This window comes from Sycon ciliatum, chromosome 5 (assembly GCF_964019385.1).
Source record: "Sycon ciliatum chromosome 5, ocSycCili1.1, whole genome shotgun sequence".
Classification (NCBI taxonomy): domain Eukaryota; kingdom Metazoa; phylum Porifera; class Calcarea; order Leucosolenida; family Sycettidae; genus Sycon; species Sycon ciliatum.
This window is the reverse complement of record NC_088647.1, coordinates 6,426,177-6,443,074: the sequence shown is the minus strand read 5'-3', so window position 1 is coordinate 6,443,074 and position 16,898 is coordinate 6,426,177. Positions and strand designations below refer to the sequence as shown.

The window sequence follows — 16,898 nt, the reverse complement described above, 5'->3', positions numbered from 1 at the left end:
ATCTTCTTTGAAGCGACCGCCTTCATGACGCGGCTCAGCACCTCGTAAATAGGCCCATTCATCTGCTGAGTCAGCTTACCCTGGTACTGCTTCTCCAGCTCTTCTCTACAAAACGTAGAAAAAAAAAGGACATACGGAAACGATTTAAGAGTAACTCTCCACCACTGTAACGAACCGTATGCGTGTTAAAACAAAATGGCGTCACGATTTATTGAAAGTGGTATAGTTGGTGGAACGAGTGTTCAAACCCATTTGAACTTCATACTGCTCGTCTTCTTTTTGACATGCTCTCTTTCCATCGTCCTTAGCTTTTGTTTGTTGAGAGCTGTTTTGGCTTTCTCCTATACCTCTGGGGGATGCCAAGTGATGGTTTTGAGAGGCTGGTGATGGCTGTGAGCGAGAGTTTGCCGATCGGCGTCGTCCTCGCTATAGCGATGAAAATACTAGTTACTGCGCACCTGGCAGATATCACAACACGTCGGAGCGTCCAGGAGCAAAAGAATCTTGGGTTTTCACTGGAATCTAGTTCCTCCAGCATCGTGTAGGCCACCGTCGGTGAATGGCGGTCCAGAAAGGTCGAAACTGGTCTTCTGCAGCATCTCGCAGTCCTGCGAGGCACACTGAATACGCCTGTCATGTATTCTACAAATAAAAATCACGAAGTAGTGGACTTTACAGTGATGAGTCTATCCTGTATGCTGCAAAAGACGCAGGAAATGTGACTGGTGTCCGTACACTGGACGCCAATATCATCCCAGTCTTCTCCTGCAGGATCTGTTTGACATTGACATACCGGTATGCAGTGGGTCGACATTGGCCTGGTTTGGCAGCTATCTGCCTGGGTGGATGTAGCAGGTTTGCATTGGCGCGTCGTCCAGTCCGACATTTTCTTGTAACTGTGGAGTACCGGCAGGGTCTGAGAGGTTGCTCGTGCTGTGAACACATCCCTACTGCCTGTCTCGTCCTGGAAGTGCCGTCTCGCCGCTTCCTTGCTCTACAGTCACGCCGTTATTTCGCTTTGTTTCGTGGTGCAGCTCAAAACCTGCCCAAACAACTGTGAGCTCGCAACATGGTATGGACAAATTGCACCACTCATGCTGGTTAACTAAAACCGGGATAGTCGAGTAAGCGAGTTCACTCCCTGGGCCATGGCAAGATCTGTTCAGCGCGGGCTATTCCAACCTCCAAGTGCATAGTCACCGATCGATCCATGCCATGGTGGTTGACCTACAAAGAGCCAAGGTCTACGAGTACTACTATTGGATGCTGTCTACATGCAGTCAACAAAATCAAAGTACCTCAGTATGCCCCAGAACAGGGCATGTGCATCTATAGCATGACACAACAGGGGTTCTGGCGGCACCTGTCAAACAAGCAGTAGCGACTAGTGCCAGCTACCTATTGGAGGCTAGCCGCTACAGTCTGTCACTGGAGATAATTATTATGTTCACTGTTTAGACTGAGCACAATCAATGATGCCCAATCAATCTGCCCAATGTGTGTTCTGTTCCACCTAATTATAACGTCCCATCGCATCAACCCTACTACACGCACATGTCGTCACTCTAGCACGACTTGTGTTATTATTGTTTATTTTGATTCGCACGATAAATAGAGCACAATAAACGTTAACTTGACCGAAGGTTAAAGGCGACTGCAGATAGAGGAACACATCGAGGTACAGGTACCGGCATCAATACAGTATCAGAGAGGTACGCAGAAAAAACTCTCGTAAGCCCAAGGGGAAGTGGTTGATGAGGGATGAATGCACTCTCCACGCTCGTCTACACTGTTCGTGGAAATGCACACATACATACAATAATATACAACATAGCAATAGCATGCACAGAACCGAACAATTTCATGTTCACACATGCAAGCACAGACCTGAACATTAGTACCAAAAGCCGATACAGACAATATCCCCATACACACAGACGCACACACACACAATGTCCCATGTATGCGCCCGTGGCGAGAAAAGCACGCAAATCTAAAAATGCACTGGATGTGAACCCACAGATTTTCTCTAATAACAATGATAGCGGATCTGATTCTGTATTAAACACACACACACAATACAATCATTGAATGCCCATCCGCAGATGATGGCAGGTCCTGAAAGAACAGGCTGTGTTCCAGTGATGGGGAACAGAACTTCGAGTGGCGAGTGAGGTATACACACACACGTGCGTGCGCGGGCACACACCAAAGTATGAAGAAATAGAATCGACATCGTAGTATTCATTGGTTGGGGAATGGAAAGGAAAATAAAACATTGCTGTAGGTTATTGTTGTAAGGACACTGGGAGCACAACAGAAAGGTAAGCAACTTGCTTTGAAGCAAAGAAAGTTATTATTCCACGGATCTCAGAAGGAACGTTCCAGAATGCTGCACTGGCAACAGGCGGCCTGCATGTGCGCGGCCCCTGCAGTCGGTCCAGCTGCCGGCCTTGCAGTGCTGAAAAGAATATGCAGTACAGCATATCACATAGTATCGCAGCCTGGACAAATAGGCGCTGGGAAGTCCTAGTTATGTGCTCACCTACACCACGATGCACCAATCTTCTGAGCTACTTTGGCAACAATTTTGTCCACTTGAGACTCCCATGGGCTGAGCCAGTTGTTGAGGGCTGCATCAAGGTGGACGGCAATGACCGCTGATGGCAAGACAATCCATGACACACAGTCACTAGGGCATCGTCAACATGGCGCTGAGGCTGGATCGATAAAATCAACCTTTAGGCTGCCGCGGGGTTGACAACGAGGCCGCTGTCTCGATGCTAGTCAGTCAGCCTGGTCACCGCCATTGACGAACCAGTCGCCACCGCCAGCAGTGGCGGTAGGTTGTGACAAGTATGGTGCAATATTGTCAGCAAATTCAGTACTCAGGATAAGACGAGTGACAAAGGGAACGTTGTGTTTGATAATATTGAAGTGAACAGGGATGATCACAAACCCTGCGCGCACTCCACCGTGAGTTACAAGAAAATTCCGGACTGGACGACGAGCAAACACCAACCTGCTACATCCAACCAGGCAGATACTATTACGATAGCTGCCAAACCAGGTCAATGCCGACCTACTGCATAATGTCAATGTCAAACAGATCCTGCAGGAGAAGACTGGGGTGTTGGCGTCCAGTCACTGAGTGTACAGACACCAGTCACATTTCCTGCGTCTTTTGCAGCATACAGGATAGACTCATCACTGTAAAGTCCACAACTTCGTGATTTTTATTTGTAGAATACATGACAGGCGTATTCAGTGTGCCTCGCAGGACTGCGAGATGCTGCAGAAGACCAGGTTCGAACTTTCTGGACCGCCATTCACCGACGGTGGGCTACACGATGCTGGAGGAACTAGATTCCAGTGAAAACCCAAGATTCCTTTGCTCCTGGACGCTCCGACGTGTTGTGATATCTGCCAGGTGCGCAGTAACTAGTATTTTCATCGCTATAGCGAGGACGACGCCGATCGGCAAACTCTCGCTCACAGCCATCACCAGCCTCTCAAAACCATCACTTGGCATCCCCCAGAGGTATAGGAGAAAGCCAAAACAGCTCTCAACAAACAAAAGCTAAGGACGATGGAAAGAGAGCATGTCAAAAAGAAGACGAACAGTATGAAGTTCAAATGGGTTTGAACACTCGTTCCACCAACTATACCACTTTCAATAAATCGTGACGCCATTTTGTTTTAACATGAATATCGCGGACTAGATACTATATACAGTCAGAAAGTGCAACAACTAGGGACAAAACTGACAGAGTAGTGAGACATTCGACAGCCTGACACCTAGCTTCAACATCCTTTTCCTTTCTACATTTATTATTGGCTCAATAACCGAGTCTCTACAAAACGCATGAAAACACGCATGTACAAACACAAACACAGACACAGTGTCATATTGAGTCTTGTTGCTTGCTCCGTATCCAGGACGTAAAACAAGCTCTGTCAAAACGTCTCCAGCTGAGTCACATGGACAGGTGGGGCGAAGAAGCCCCCATGCCGACATGTGCATGCCATCCATGTGTACACAGCAATAGACAAAACACACACACACACACACACACACACACACACATGCCCATCGCGGAAGCGATGATAACGAACCGCTATGTTAGACATAACTTGTGCTGGGATTACACCATTCAACAGCTTGCAAGGCAAATGTGTGTATGTCGGAGTATGTGGTGTGGTGTGTGTGTCGAAAAAGACAAGAATGAAAAATAGGGATTCACACACCACCACCACCACCACCACCACCACCACCACCACCACCACCACCACCACCACCACCACGATACTATCACACGGAATACACATGCCTACAATAGTGCACTGCCAATGTATCACTGCACAAGTGCACTGACTTACGTGCTGCAGTGGCAGTGCAGTCAGGGTAGAGTAAACCAATACTAGTACTACAGTAAAACCTGGTTTAAGTGACCACCCCACGGCGCAAGCAAAAGCGGTCGTTAAAGCCAGGTGGTCTTTAGAACCAGGTCTCACAGTGCGCTAAACCCAGAGGACGCTTACACCAGGGTTTACTATAGTATGCTCTGTGTGCTTGTTGCCGTGCATCTTGTTGCCGTGCATCGTGATTGGCGTATAAGCTCATGGCCACATCTACACTCATCTGATGCCCCTTTTGAATCAGATAAGCCCATGGGCCTGTCTGCGGAATTCTTTGGTTGCTGTATGGAGAGGCACCACGTGCACTGGTTTGCCACTAAATACAACGTATCTACAATGTTGTCATTAAACATGACCTCTGTGTGAAACAGAAGTATGGCGGTACTAACAGCAATTGACGGTACACAACAAAAGCAATGCCACATTGCACGCATGATAAGAACAGGCACAGCGGCAGACTCACTCTGACAATGCCACCTCTGCTTCCATCGACTCTTCCTTGTTGAGGATGAGAATCAGAAAAGGGTAGCGCGTCTGGCCCTGCCTCATGGGAGGGTCCATAGCCACCTAGGCAAGAAACACGCATGCACACACACACAACAGTGGGAGGAGGAGATATTAGAGAACGACCGAGACAAATACGAATCACAGTCATGCCTTAGTGCAAACGCTGCAGTACTACCTGGAGCAAGTGTCACTTTCCTGTTGGTCGATCGCCCATGATACAGTGTGAATTTGAAGACACAACAGCCTTTCCCTCCTTTGCTGCTCCGATAATTACTCAACCCTATATTACTAGAATACATGATCCTCACACAAGACAAGATGCTTAAACAGCAGGCAGGCAGGCATCTGCAGAAACTCACCACAAAGTACATTTGTCGCATGTCGTTGTGAGGCAAGAGGAAGAGTCGCACGATGGACTGAAAGGGAACGGTGAAGTCGTACGACTTGCCATGCAGGAAGAGAAACCCTGGGTATACTTTCACTGTGTAGCGTCCACTATATCGGCAATGGCAGAGGGAAACGTGGGAAAAGGCAATGCAAAGCACAACAACAACTGAGCAACTAAATAAAGAGAAGGACTTTGTAGATTGCACACGACAACAGATTCACAAGGGCTGCCAATAACCCAAACTTTGCATACCATACTTTCTCTAATGAAAGCCCGGGCTACTTATTAGTTCAAGGACCACCTGCGCTAGAATTAGGGACTATGCTTTTATCTTTCAATGCTCCACTATCAGCCAACTTCCGTATCTAAACGTACAAAGAGAGAGAGAGAGAGAGGAACTGACCATATGAAGAATTTTCTAAAACCTACCTTGAAGTAAACTCAAAGAGATATTGTCAAGACTAATGTTTCACAATAACATAGCCACCAGAAAGGAAATACATGTAGATCAATAACGTGCATGACACAATGTACTCAAGTACTCCTATTTTACATTCAGTTAATGTACTGCTGAATAGTCCGGCAAATGTGACCCACGATACTACTAGAGATTGTACTCTTACTACTTCTCAAAAACCCTTGCCGGGTCACTACTATAGACCGGGCTTTATCAGAGAAACCGGTAACTACTAGTACATCTAGTGTCAACAAATACAATTATAAACAAACATAATACATGAATGTAGATACCGCCAAAACCCGAAGAAAAACAACAAATGTGCATACACGCATACACACGCATATACACACACGCGCGCGCGCATGCACACACACACACACACACACACACACACACACACCGCACTGAAAACGGCCAGCAGTGGCTTACCGAGGCACCAAGCATGACATTTCGTCAAACGTAATGAGCGCATCGCCAGACACACGAAGAATGTCGGCATGCGACGTGATTTTGGTGTGGAATTCCTGAGCCACAAAATAAGCAACGGATATGGCAAACGAAGCAGGAATTGCACTACTGTAGAGGGAAATAGTGTCAGCATGATAGCTATTACCAGGGCTACTTCGAAAACAATACAACCGACAATGCAAGGGGGAAGACGGCTAGTTAAACATATGAACAAGCAGGTAGTAGCCGTCTTTGGGCTGACGGCGGGAAAACACGATTATACACCGCATGCATGGGGTCCGCACGCACAACCAACACAGTACAGAGGTTCTGCATTTAGAATTTCCGAATATTTTCCGACTCGACTGCTTCTTTCCGTTCAATTATTTTCCCGAAAGTTCTACTGCTCCGCCGACTCTCGAAGCCAGAACTGCCGAAAAATATTCCGAAATTCAAAACGCAGAACCTCCCTGCCATCTGAGCAAGGTTTCACTAGTTTAAAGAATCCGCAACTCGATGCACCATGTCAGTGTGCACTGCGGTACTCGCCACTGTAGTTAGCGAATTAAGAATACAGTACAGGTGAATTCCTGATAATTCGAACCTCAAAATGCCAGGAAAAAACTTCTAATTATCCAAACATGAACCCACAACTCAATATGTATGTCAAAATGCTCCCATAGTCACGCAGAGTTGCGCTATGGACCTTAGACACAAATTTTACGGACGCTGAACTGACTGGCACAGCCTGCTCATGCAAACTGAGCTGACCAGTACAGTGTACAGTGAACTTCGAATTACACTTTGCTAACTTCGAATTATCAGCACAAATCCCACACATTTTCTATGTGAGTGGAATCTGTGGGACTTCTAAGTAACCGTACATGTCCAGTTCGAGGTTCGAATTATCAGAATTTTTTATGTGGGAATCGTATTGATAGAAATCGGTCCTGGAAAAACTTCTAATTAAGCGGTATGTTCGAATTAAGCCATATTCGAATTATCAGGATTCCACCTGTACCAGTTCTACAGTCTGGGTGGGTGGGTAACAATGCACACCTTAGCAGCAGAGAAAGCATGGACGTCACCTCACCACTGAGTCAAGACCCTCACATCCTGGGCCTTTCAAACTCTCCTCTGGATGGCGTGGCACCCCAGGATCGAATGGACACGCGCACAAAAAAACTCCAATCCAGGCTATCTGAATGCCTCGATAATGTGAGCCCAGAAGTCCTAGCGTTTTGCACACCACATTGCTGACCTGGCACCCCCCCCCCCCTTTCTCCCCATTGGCTGTTGCCTGGCAACACTCAGGTCATGTAAACTGTCTTGTAGTCACATGATATACCCCCAACTTAGCGTGCAATGGTATTGTACCTAGGCTGCGTCTTTGTCGTCGGCGATGCCATCACCGACAGCGGACGCGAGGGACGGTGGCACGTAGAATCTCATTTCAGAGAGCTGAACGTCCGCTTCGTCGTTCGGATGGAACTCCAAGTGTACCTCGTTCTTGGTGATGGACGTCTGGCACACACTCTCCAGTGGCAACTCAAACGATGGCTTGTCGTCGATGACAAACTTCAACGATGAGCCTGCAGGTACATGCAAGCAGGGCCCCAAGCAAACAGGCAATGACATCATGCACGTCACTATGGAAAAACTGACCTACACACCTATCATCACCTAACATACAGTAGTACTATGATGGCGCACTATAGTCTGGTATGTGACCCTGTGGCATTGCCCATGCCTCCCACAACGCAGTACACGCACAACCCTACGGAACAACCGAGCTGCCAAGCTGGACAAGCAATGGAACGCATCCATGCTGAGTAAGAGAAGATGGGATTACTCATCCCTCAATGGCTCTACGTTCTGTGATCATATGCATTGTTCAAATATCAGCAATTTTAGCGCCATACACTACGCTGTAGTGCAGGAAACAATCAAATATCGAGATTCTGTGAAGAGACTGCAGAGTGCAAACACACATAGCAACACGGACAAAAAGCATGATCAAGCCACGCTGGCACGATGCCGTACCGCAAAAGTCGGTTTTCCCATAGCTAAGGCCGCGAACAGACCGCTCCACTATGCTCCACGGCAGCTTGTACCATTTGCTAATCTTGCCTTGTAACCGCTGGCTTTCCTGGGAAAGAAATACAGAATGAAAAAAACAAAAACAAAGAACACCGCATGCACAGAAGACACACGGGCACAGATGCAAACACAGACACACCCACACAGAAACACACACACACACACACGCACACACACAAACACGCACCCATATCACGTCAGTCTCCAGAAAACAAGAATAAGAAACAGAAACCCGTAGTGTGTGCAAACAAGACCAAAGCCCAAATCCCCGACACCGACACGGTCTACTATAGTCTATCATACGGTGGAATCAAGTGAAATCCGATCTCATGAATAAACCAGAATTGCATTCATTGCACAGGCCAGTGCTTATAATGCTAGGGTTACTTATTCCCCGGAGTTGCTATATTATTGGCAAGATCGGACTTTATGCGCTACTCCTGTGTTTCTATTTGCAGTGCTGCCAAACCGTCCGATTTTTCGGACAGTGTCCGATTTTCGAAGGCTCTTCCGAAAACCGGTCTGAAAAGGGAAACGTCTGAAAAACAGCCAAAATGTCGGAGATCATTACTTTCATATGCAGAAGTCCTGTACTTTCACTTTTCAGCGCAACTGAAGGCACAAATCACTGTGCATTTGCTTCTAAAAAGGCTAGCACTTGGCTGTGGAAGTGCAAAGTAACATGCCTGGATCAGGCTGGATGGCAAGTACACTGACAGTCTGTACAGAGTCAGTGTGCGAACCACACTCATCATTACAAAATTCATGACAACTCCGGGGTTACCATGGCAACGAAGCGAATTTTCATGGTGATTTAGGCGGTTTTTTTTAATTCTCTGTAAAAAATTGCCGAGGAGAAAAATTCGCACCATGTGGCCACTGGCCAGCCTTGACGGTGAAGGGTGTCCGATTTTGGGCGAAAATGATTTGGCATCACTGTATTTGCCTGCGTGGCACAATCAATGTACGAAAATTTACACATGAGAGTGTGTTGGCATAACTGTCATGCCACAAAGCGGAGAAGTTAACTGCTGGCCGTGTGTGCATGCAAATGCACACACGCACGCACATGCACATGTGCGCGCGTGCACGCACACACACACACACACACACACACACACACACACACACATACATACACACACACACACATACACACACACACACGCACACACACACATGTGCGCGCGCGCGCACACACACACACGCACACACACGGGACAGCGCGCCACGTACGGTCTCTTTGAAGCCCTGTATAGCGGAGTGCAGGAGCCCGACTTGGCGACTAGTGACATCTCCCAGCCCTTCGGCGCACGCGTCCAGTTGACTGACTCAAGCCTATCTGGGCTGAACTGTTCAATCTTGCCACTTCAGCTGGCCTTGAATGTGATCTTCTCTGGCTGCATGCGAAGACGGCCGTGGTTCTAGATAGGAAACACGGAAAGACGGGGTACAATGACGTTAACAGGCCGACTCAAATTCCAGGGGGCCTTGGTCACCTTAGACCGGTTTTCCAGAAATATTTAATCTGATACTATACCCATGAAACTCTCATCCATGTGTACTTTATATTGGGGGGGAGGGGGGGGGGGTTCCTGCAAAAGGTCCTGACAAACGGATCCCTTTCGTAGGATTTTTATTCTTCCATTTATAGACTTGGAAAAAAACTATGAAATTTATGAAATGAACATACTGCAAAGAGAATGAAGCAGTTCACGGTAGCAGAAGATATAGCTACTACAGCAGCAAGGCGGGAGGCGGCGAAATGGTGTGAAGCGTAGCACGTGACCAAGGGAAAACAAGCAGTGTACTATAGATTCACACGCTACGAAGAGTAGCAAGGTGTGACTTGAATAAAAATAAATAAAAAAGCAAGGTGTGACTAAAACCAAGCACAGCGGTGTAATGTTCTGCTTCTGCCTGCAAGGTTCAGCTGCTGAGCGTGAATATACACCGATTCTAACGCTTTCAAACAGCGATCACAACACCCACATGAATCTACTGCAAGTGAATGCAAAACAATAAAACAAAACCAATTAGCAGTAACTTCAGGACTGGGCACATGTCCTAAAAGTGCAAGGGATAAATGATCAATCTTGCGAGTTTGAGTTGAAGCGTGCAGACTCACAACAAAATGACAAAGGAATAGAAAGCAAAGAAAAATAACAAAACTACAAAAATAGAGCGGTTCCGCGAGTGGGCAGGAAAACCCATGAATTCGCGAGTTTGCACTCCACTGACGGAAAGTTGTCTAGGTAGAGTAGGTAAGTAGGGCTCCATAAGCGGCTTGGGCCGTTGGGGTACAAATTGATGACTCTCTCTCCCTGGGTCGTACACTGTCGCGTTTGGTGTTGCCAAGGGTAGGTATGTGATTTGAAAACTCCTTCTGGCCAAACACGGATCTGCATGCAGTCTACGGAAGACTTTCCGTAGATCGACTACATTTTTTTACTAACGTAATTACTAATTACATTATCTGTCCCCCCCCCCCCCAGGAACTTGCGATTCCGCGGCCGCGTTGTTTTCCGCGATTTGAACAAAAGTCCGCGATATCCGCGATATTTGAAAACCATCCACGTTATTGTAGAAAACTGTCCGTTGATACTTGAAAAGCACCACGATATTTCGAAAAGCAACCGCGATATTCGGGTCTTTCGATGTTGTTTAGTTCTTGAAGCTCGTCAGTAGTTTACTTGTGAGATCGACACCAGAATGGGAAGTTTCTGGGCAAATCAACGGCTGACAAGTCACAAAATAAGGCTCGGGTCGAGTGTTGTCCGAGGATGGAGGAAAGCTGTCTTGCAAACTCCTGTCAGGCAGTTGAACACAGTCAGCGCAGCACACGTTCTGTTTTGTCATGCATGATTTTTGGTGTACGACTCGTATATCGCACCGCACTACAGACAGTAACAGTACAAGTACCAAAATCGGCCGCAATTTCCGCAATTTTACCACAATAATCATGCAATGTTTGACAAAATCCGCAATATCCCCCGCAATTTGTGGCATTTTACCTCGCTACTTTTTCCGCCATATTTCCGAAAAAATTTTAAGGTACAGAGGCTTATGAAACGCATTAAACTGATGCTGATTTAGCAAGACTTCTACACAAATTCAGTAGCCAAGCAGCTTGCTTCTCAGCTGCTACCATACCAGAGTCTGCATCGTCCATGCGGGAAGCACCCTCCGCCTTCACCTTCCCCAAATACGCATCTTGGTCACTGTCGTCGTCGTCAAAGTCGTCGCGATACGTTGCACTGCCCTGTCAATGCATGGAGGACGGAAAGACCGCAATATGTTAGTAGAGTTCAACGACCAGCGAGCCAGTGACTGTGAGCAAAGTATGGCTCTGCCGCACTGCGCTAACGTCAACACACACACCACCAACAACAACGACGACGACGACGACGACGACAACAACAACAACAACAACAACAACAACAACAACAACAACAACTATTCTCTTATTGGCGATGGTGCCATCGTGAGAATAAAGAATTCAAAAAAAACTACAACAACCAAGCACAAGCACAAGCACAAGCACAAGCACAAGGACAAGGACAAGGAAAAGGAAAAGGAAAAGGACAAGAACAAGAACAAGAACAAGAACAAGAACAAGAACAAGAACAACAACAACAACAACAACAAGAACAACAACAACAACAACAACAACAACAACAACAACAACAACAACAACAACAACAACAACAACAACAACAACAACAACAACAACAACAACAACAACAACAACAACAACAACAACAACAACAACAACAACAACAACAACAACAACAACAACAACAACAACAACAACAACAACAACAACAACAACAACAACAACAACAACAACAACAACAACAACAACAACAACAACAACAACAACAACAACAACAACAACAACAACAACAACAACAACAACAACAACAACAACAACAACAACAACAACAACAACAACAACAACAACAACAACAACAACAACAACAACAACAACAACAACAACAACAACAACAACAACAACAACAACAACAACAACAACAACAACAACAACAACAACAACAACAACAACAACAACAACAACAACAACAACAACTACATCGTGAGAATAAAGAATTCAAACAAAACAGTGCACCACAAAACTAGAGAGCGCAGGACGTACCGACTTGCCGCCCTTATTGCGGATCCTGAGCTTCTTGGCCGAGCAGAAGTCATACAAGCGACTGTACTCATCTCTGGACACAGGCAGATGAACAGAAATCAATGAAGCGCACAAACATGAGAACACTCCGACAGACATGTGTTGAAGACAGCAGTGGAATACGATACAAAGTTACAGCGGGAAACAAACGACTAATTCTGGATTCACAGAAGCAATTTTGCAATGCCATACGCAATGCGACGGCCGCGAAATCCCCAAATCGCATCCATCTCGCAGCTCAACTGGGCCATCGCAGAAATTGAGTGTGGATCAACGTCCGCGACGTGATATGCGATGTGCGATTTGACCTTTTTTGCAACAAGGTTGTATAAAAGGTTCAAGAGTTGCTATAGAATTGTAAAATTTGTACCCAGCCACGCGAATACCATGGTGACGTACTCACCTGCCTTGAACTTCGCACCAAATCAGCAAATTGACGTCATATGGCTGACTTCTTCTGTGAATGGTATTTCGCGAGTTCCTCTATGAGACACTGCGTTTGGTGGCTCGGAACAGGCAATCATTTAACGATATAATCGCACAGGTCACATTGTAGAGTGCAGATCACCTACAGTCCATTCACAAAAAGATGGGCCCTGGCTCTGGCGAGCTCCCGTATTAGGCGATTTTTCAAGATTTTATCGTACACAGTGCAGTGCTGTGAACTTTGAAATTTGAAAACGGGTCCAAAAAGGGTACCTGAACTGGGGTTCGAACCGTACAATGCACTGTTGCAGGCAGGGTCAAACGGCCTGGATTTTGATGGGTTTTCCCAATTCAGTGCTCTTGGGGCAAAACCTGGCCGAAATCCTATTCTTGCTATGGCTTGCTTTTTGGAGAAATAGACTTCAGAAACATAATTGGAAGAGGATTCCAGTCACATCTGGCTGCGGCCTACTACCCTCACTCTGTGTGCTCCTGTCTCTGTTGTCTGGGTCCATGTCGTTATGTCGGTGTATGTGGAGCGAGAAGGGTACCTGAACTGGGGTTCGAACCGTACAATGCACTGTTGCAGGCAGGGTCAAACGGCCTGGATTTTGATAGGTTTTCCCAATTCAGTGCTCTTGGGGCAAAACCTGGCCGAAATCCTATTCTTGCTATGGCTTGCTTTTTGGAGAAATAGACTTCAGAAACATAATTGGAAGAGGATTTCATAGGGGATTGCAGAAAAAAATTCTAAAAAACTCAACGTTTGACCCATTTATCGCCAAAAGCTAGAAGTCCATCTTTTTCTGAATGGACTGTAGTGCTTTCAACAATAATAATGTACTTCCACATTATGGGAATTTGGTATAACCCCACACCCGTCATTGTTGAATATTCGATAATAGCGTGGATTTCCCCAACAATATATTTTTATTTTTTGTTATCCTCTCCCATGCCGTTGTACATAAGCGGCTTGCCGCGGATATGTCAATTCTACTACTACTACTCCATGAGTTCTCGTGTGCTCTGGACGGCAGTCAAGAGTCAGTCGAGTGAAGTAAAGTCGGCGGGAAAAGTGCGAGCTCCAACTAGTGTTGGGAGCAAGTAACTTTCTGATGTTTGTATGTATGTACAAGAAATTGAAAAAAGCATCAGTAACATACATCAGCTTACTTGTCCATACTCTGAAAGATGTGGACAATGTTATTCTTGACTTCTAACTCAAAGTCAAACGACCGATAAGTTCCAGTGCCGCCGCGCGAGAAATTGACGGCGACCACCTCATCGAAGCGCACGTGCAGCGCGGGATTGTGCACAAAGGTGAAGCCCTTCTCCAGCGGGAACAGCATGCCATGGTTGGCCTTGTAGCTGCAGCTGCTGCACTGCCCGCCGCGCTGACTGCACACGTTCAAACACGCACAAACACATACCGTAAAGTCGCGGATAAAAGCCGGGCTTATAAGCACATAAGCCGTTTTCTGCATCAGGCTTTAATGCAAACCAGGCTTGTATGCAAACCATGCTTATATGCACCACTGATATTTTTGCCAGGCTTGTATGCACACCGGCCGATCCGGGCTTGCATAGAAGCCAGGCTTCTACGCGCGACACGCGTAGATCTACCACTGACTACGGGTATGGCGGCAGTTTTACTATGCACTGTACATAGCGCATGCACTCTTGACCTACCCGATCCGCGCTTGCATAGAAGCCAGGCTTCTACGCGCGACAGGCTTATATGCATTTGACCCGTTTGATTTTCAGGCTTCCATCCGCGATGTGCTTGGATGCAAACCTGGCTTTTATCCGCGACTTTACGGTAAACCAAATAAACACACGCCCAAAAACAAACACACGCCCAAAAACAAACACACGCCCAAAAACAAAACACCCGCCCACAATCAAACACACGTGCACATGCAAACCGACAAATCTAAAAGAGCAGTTCGATTTTTACCATTCAAGCATGTACTCTCCGAGACAGCACATCAATTATCATGACAACACATAGTCTGCAACTCAACGGGTGGAAACATCCAACATGATGTACTTAGTGCGTGGTACGTCCAGTACGTGTGCAGATCTCAAGCACCAGTACAACTCCTTACAGGGTTTTAGCCAAAGGGTGTGTGGGGGGGGGGGGGGGGGGCGCAGCGCCTCCCTGCCCCCCCCCCCCCCCCTACTCATTTTCCGATTTTCGTGTTTCCATGCAATTCAAAGAAAATGCAGTCGAAAGTCACTCCTAGATGGTTCATAAGGGCACATTTGTCTCGGGCGAAGTCGGGGATTCGCCCCATACGTTGCATTTAGCGTGGCAGGACAATACTACTTGTATTGGAAAGTGGAAAAATGGGATACGGGGTAACTGTGTCCCATGTCCCCTGCCCCTGCCCCCCCCCCCCCCTGCCCCCTACTATTTTGACCTGGCTAGAACCCTGTCTCATTATACTCTGCTAAGATGTTGTGGCTCACACATACTACCAAGAGTACATAAACCAGAGTGTGCAACAAGATGTTGTGGCTCACACATACTACCAAGAGTACATGAACCAAAGTGTGCAACTGTGCATATCAGATCTGAAACAGCGCAGTTCGTGCACTACGTCACCCTGATGAGGTCAGCCAAGCCGCGACTTGCGTACAGCTCAAAATTTCATGTTTCATAGCCCGGAAATCAGCCAAGTTTGCTTGATTTTAGACGTCCAGTTTCGGTGTTTTGTGTGACTGTGTACGCTGCGTACATCCACCGACAAGTAAAGTCACCAGGCTATCCGTATCAAAAAACCGAAATCAGGACAAACTCAGTGACCTGCACCACCACGACTGGGTACGCAACTTTTCACCGTACCTAGTACCTGTGGCTTACCATGCCGTCAGAAATGACGTACTGCACGAATTACGCTCCCACAGGAACCATCCCGAGTCGTATCCCGAGTTGCACACTCTGGTTTATGTACTCTTGATACTACAGGTAGTACTAGAGTACAATTTGCACCACAGCCGGCTGACAAACGGGGGAAAGAACACACGCAAAAGACAGGACAACGCGTGCAATGATCATTACCTCCGGTAATTGCCAGGCACGACGATCTTCTTTGAAGCGACTGCCTTCATGACGTGGCTCAGCACCTCGTTAATAGGCCCATTCATCTGCTGAGTCAGCTTACCCTGGTACTGCTTCTCCAGCTCTTCTCTACAAAACGTAGAAAGAAAAAAGGACATACGTAAACGATTTAAGAGTAACTCTCCACCACTGTAACTAGATACTTGATACAGTCAGAAAGTGCAACAACTAGGCACAAAACTGACAGAGTACTGAGACATTCGACGCCCTGACACCTAGCTTCAACATCCTTTTCCTTTCTACATTTATTATTGGCTCAATACCCGAGTCTCTACAAAACGCATGAAAACACTCATGTACAAACAAAAACACAGACACAGTGTCATATTGAGTCTTGTTGCTTGCTCCGTATCCAGGACGTAAAACAAGCTCTTTCAAAATTTCTCCAGCCGAGTCACATGGACAGGTGGGGCGAAGAAGCCCCATGCCGACATGTGCACGACATCCATGCTGCTACTACACACACATAGACCAAACACGCACACACACACATACAGTAACACGCACACAATAGACACCCTTAGCAAACAACGGTAACGCTATTTTTTACAGTACTCGTACCTTGATCACCCAAATAGCGTTGAAGCTGCAGCGTATAAACGTTATGGGGGCTGATTTATCGTTGTGACCAACGGTACGTGTTTTGGCCAAATATTGCATAGTCCGTACGCATTTCACCTTGTATCGCGTATATGGTGACAAAAATGGTTGTACCGCGCGAAATCAAAGCTATTCTCGTGGCAACAGCGTACTAAAAATAGCGTGCATCTTGCTAAAGGTCGAACCCAAATCACGGTATTTTCCCCCTTACGATAATACCGTTACAACATAA

General features: G+C 46.6%; 2 protein-coding genes across 2 annotated transcripts in view; both read right to left on the bottom strand.

Moving 5' to 3' along the window:
• LOC135817356 (FACT complex subunit SSRP1-like) overlaps positions 1 to 7,736 on the bottom strand; it is a 19,683-nt gene extending 11,947 nt beyond the window's left edge. The window contains exons 1-5 of the mRNA XM_065330526.1: positions 7,599 to 7,736; positions 6,204 to 6,298; positions 5,286 to 5,421; positions 4,883 to 4,986; positions 1 to 105 (exon numbers count right to left, since the gene is read on the bottom strand). The exon at positions 1 to 105 is cut by the window's left edge and continues 24 nt beyond it. Of these exons, the coding sequence (XP_065186598.1) occupies positions 1 to 105; positions 4,883 to 4,986; positions 5,286 to 5,421; positions 6,204 to 6,223 (365 nt within the window). The 5' untranslated portion in view covers positions 6,224 to 6,298; positions 7,599 to 7,736. The remainder of the gene's footprint in view (positions 106 to 4,882; positions 4,987 to 5,285; positions 5,422 to 6,203; positions 6,299 to 7,598) is intronic.
• A 1,828-nt stretch (positions 7,737 to 9,564) lies between these two features.
• Positions 9,565 to 16,265, bottom strand: LOC135817365 (FACT complex subunit SSRP1-like). Its single transcript, XM_065330537.1, has 5 exons — positions 16,007 to 16,265; positions 14,116 to 14,340; positions 12,478 to 12,550; positions 11,475 to 11,583; positions 9,565 to 9,745 (listed from the first exon to the last, which is right to left on the bottom strand). Exons 1-5 carry the CDS (start codon positions 16,162 to 16,164, stop codon positions 9,678 to 9,680), a joined length of 633 nt encoding a protein of 210 aa, XP_065186609.1. The 5' UTR covers positions 16,165 to 16,265; the 3' UTR covers positions 9,565 to 9,677.
• Between the last annotated feature and the right edge of the window lie 633 nt (positions 16,266 to 16,898).

Excerpts from the sequence above, each read along its gene's own strand:
- LOC135817365 (XM_065330537.1), bottom strand. The coding sequence starts at position 16,164 with ATGTCCTTTTTTCTTTCTACGTTTTGTAGAGAAGAGCTGGAGAAGCAG. Across the intron at positions 14,341-16,006 it reads GTGCCTGGCAATTACCGGAG|TCAGCGCGGCGGGCAGTGCA; the intron begins GTAATGATCATT and ends GAACGTGTGCAG. Across the intron at positions 11,584-12,477 it reads GCAATAAGGGCGGCAAGTCG|GGCAGTGCAACGTATCGCGA; the intron begins GTACGTCCTGCG and ends ATGCATTGACAG.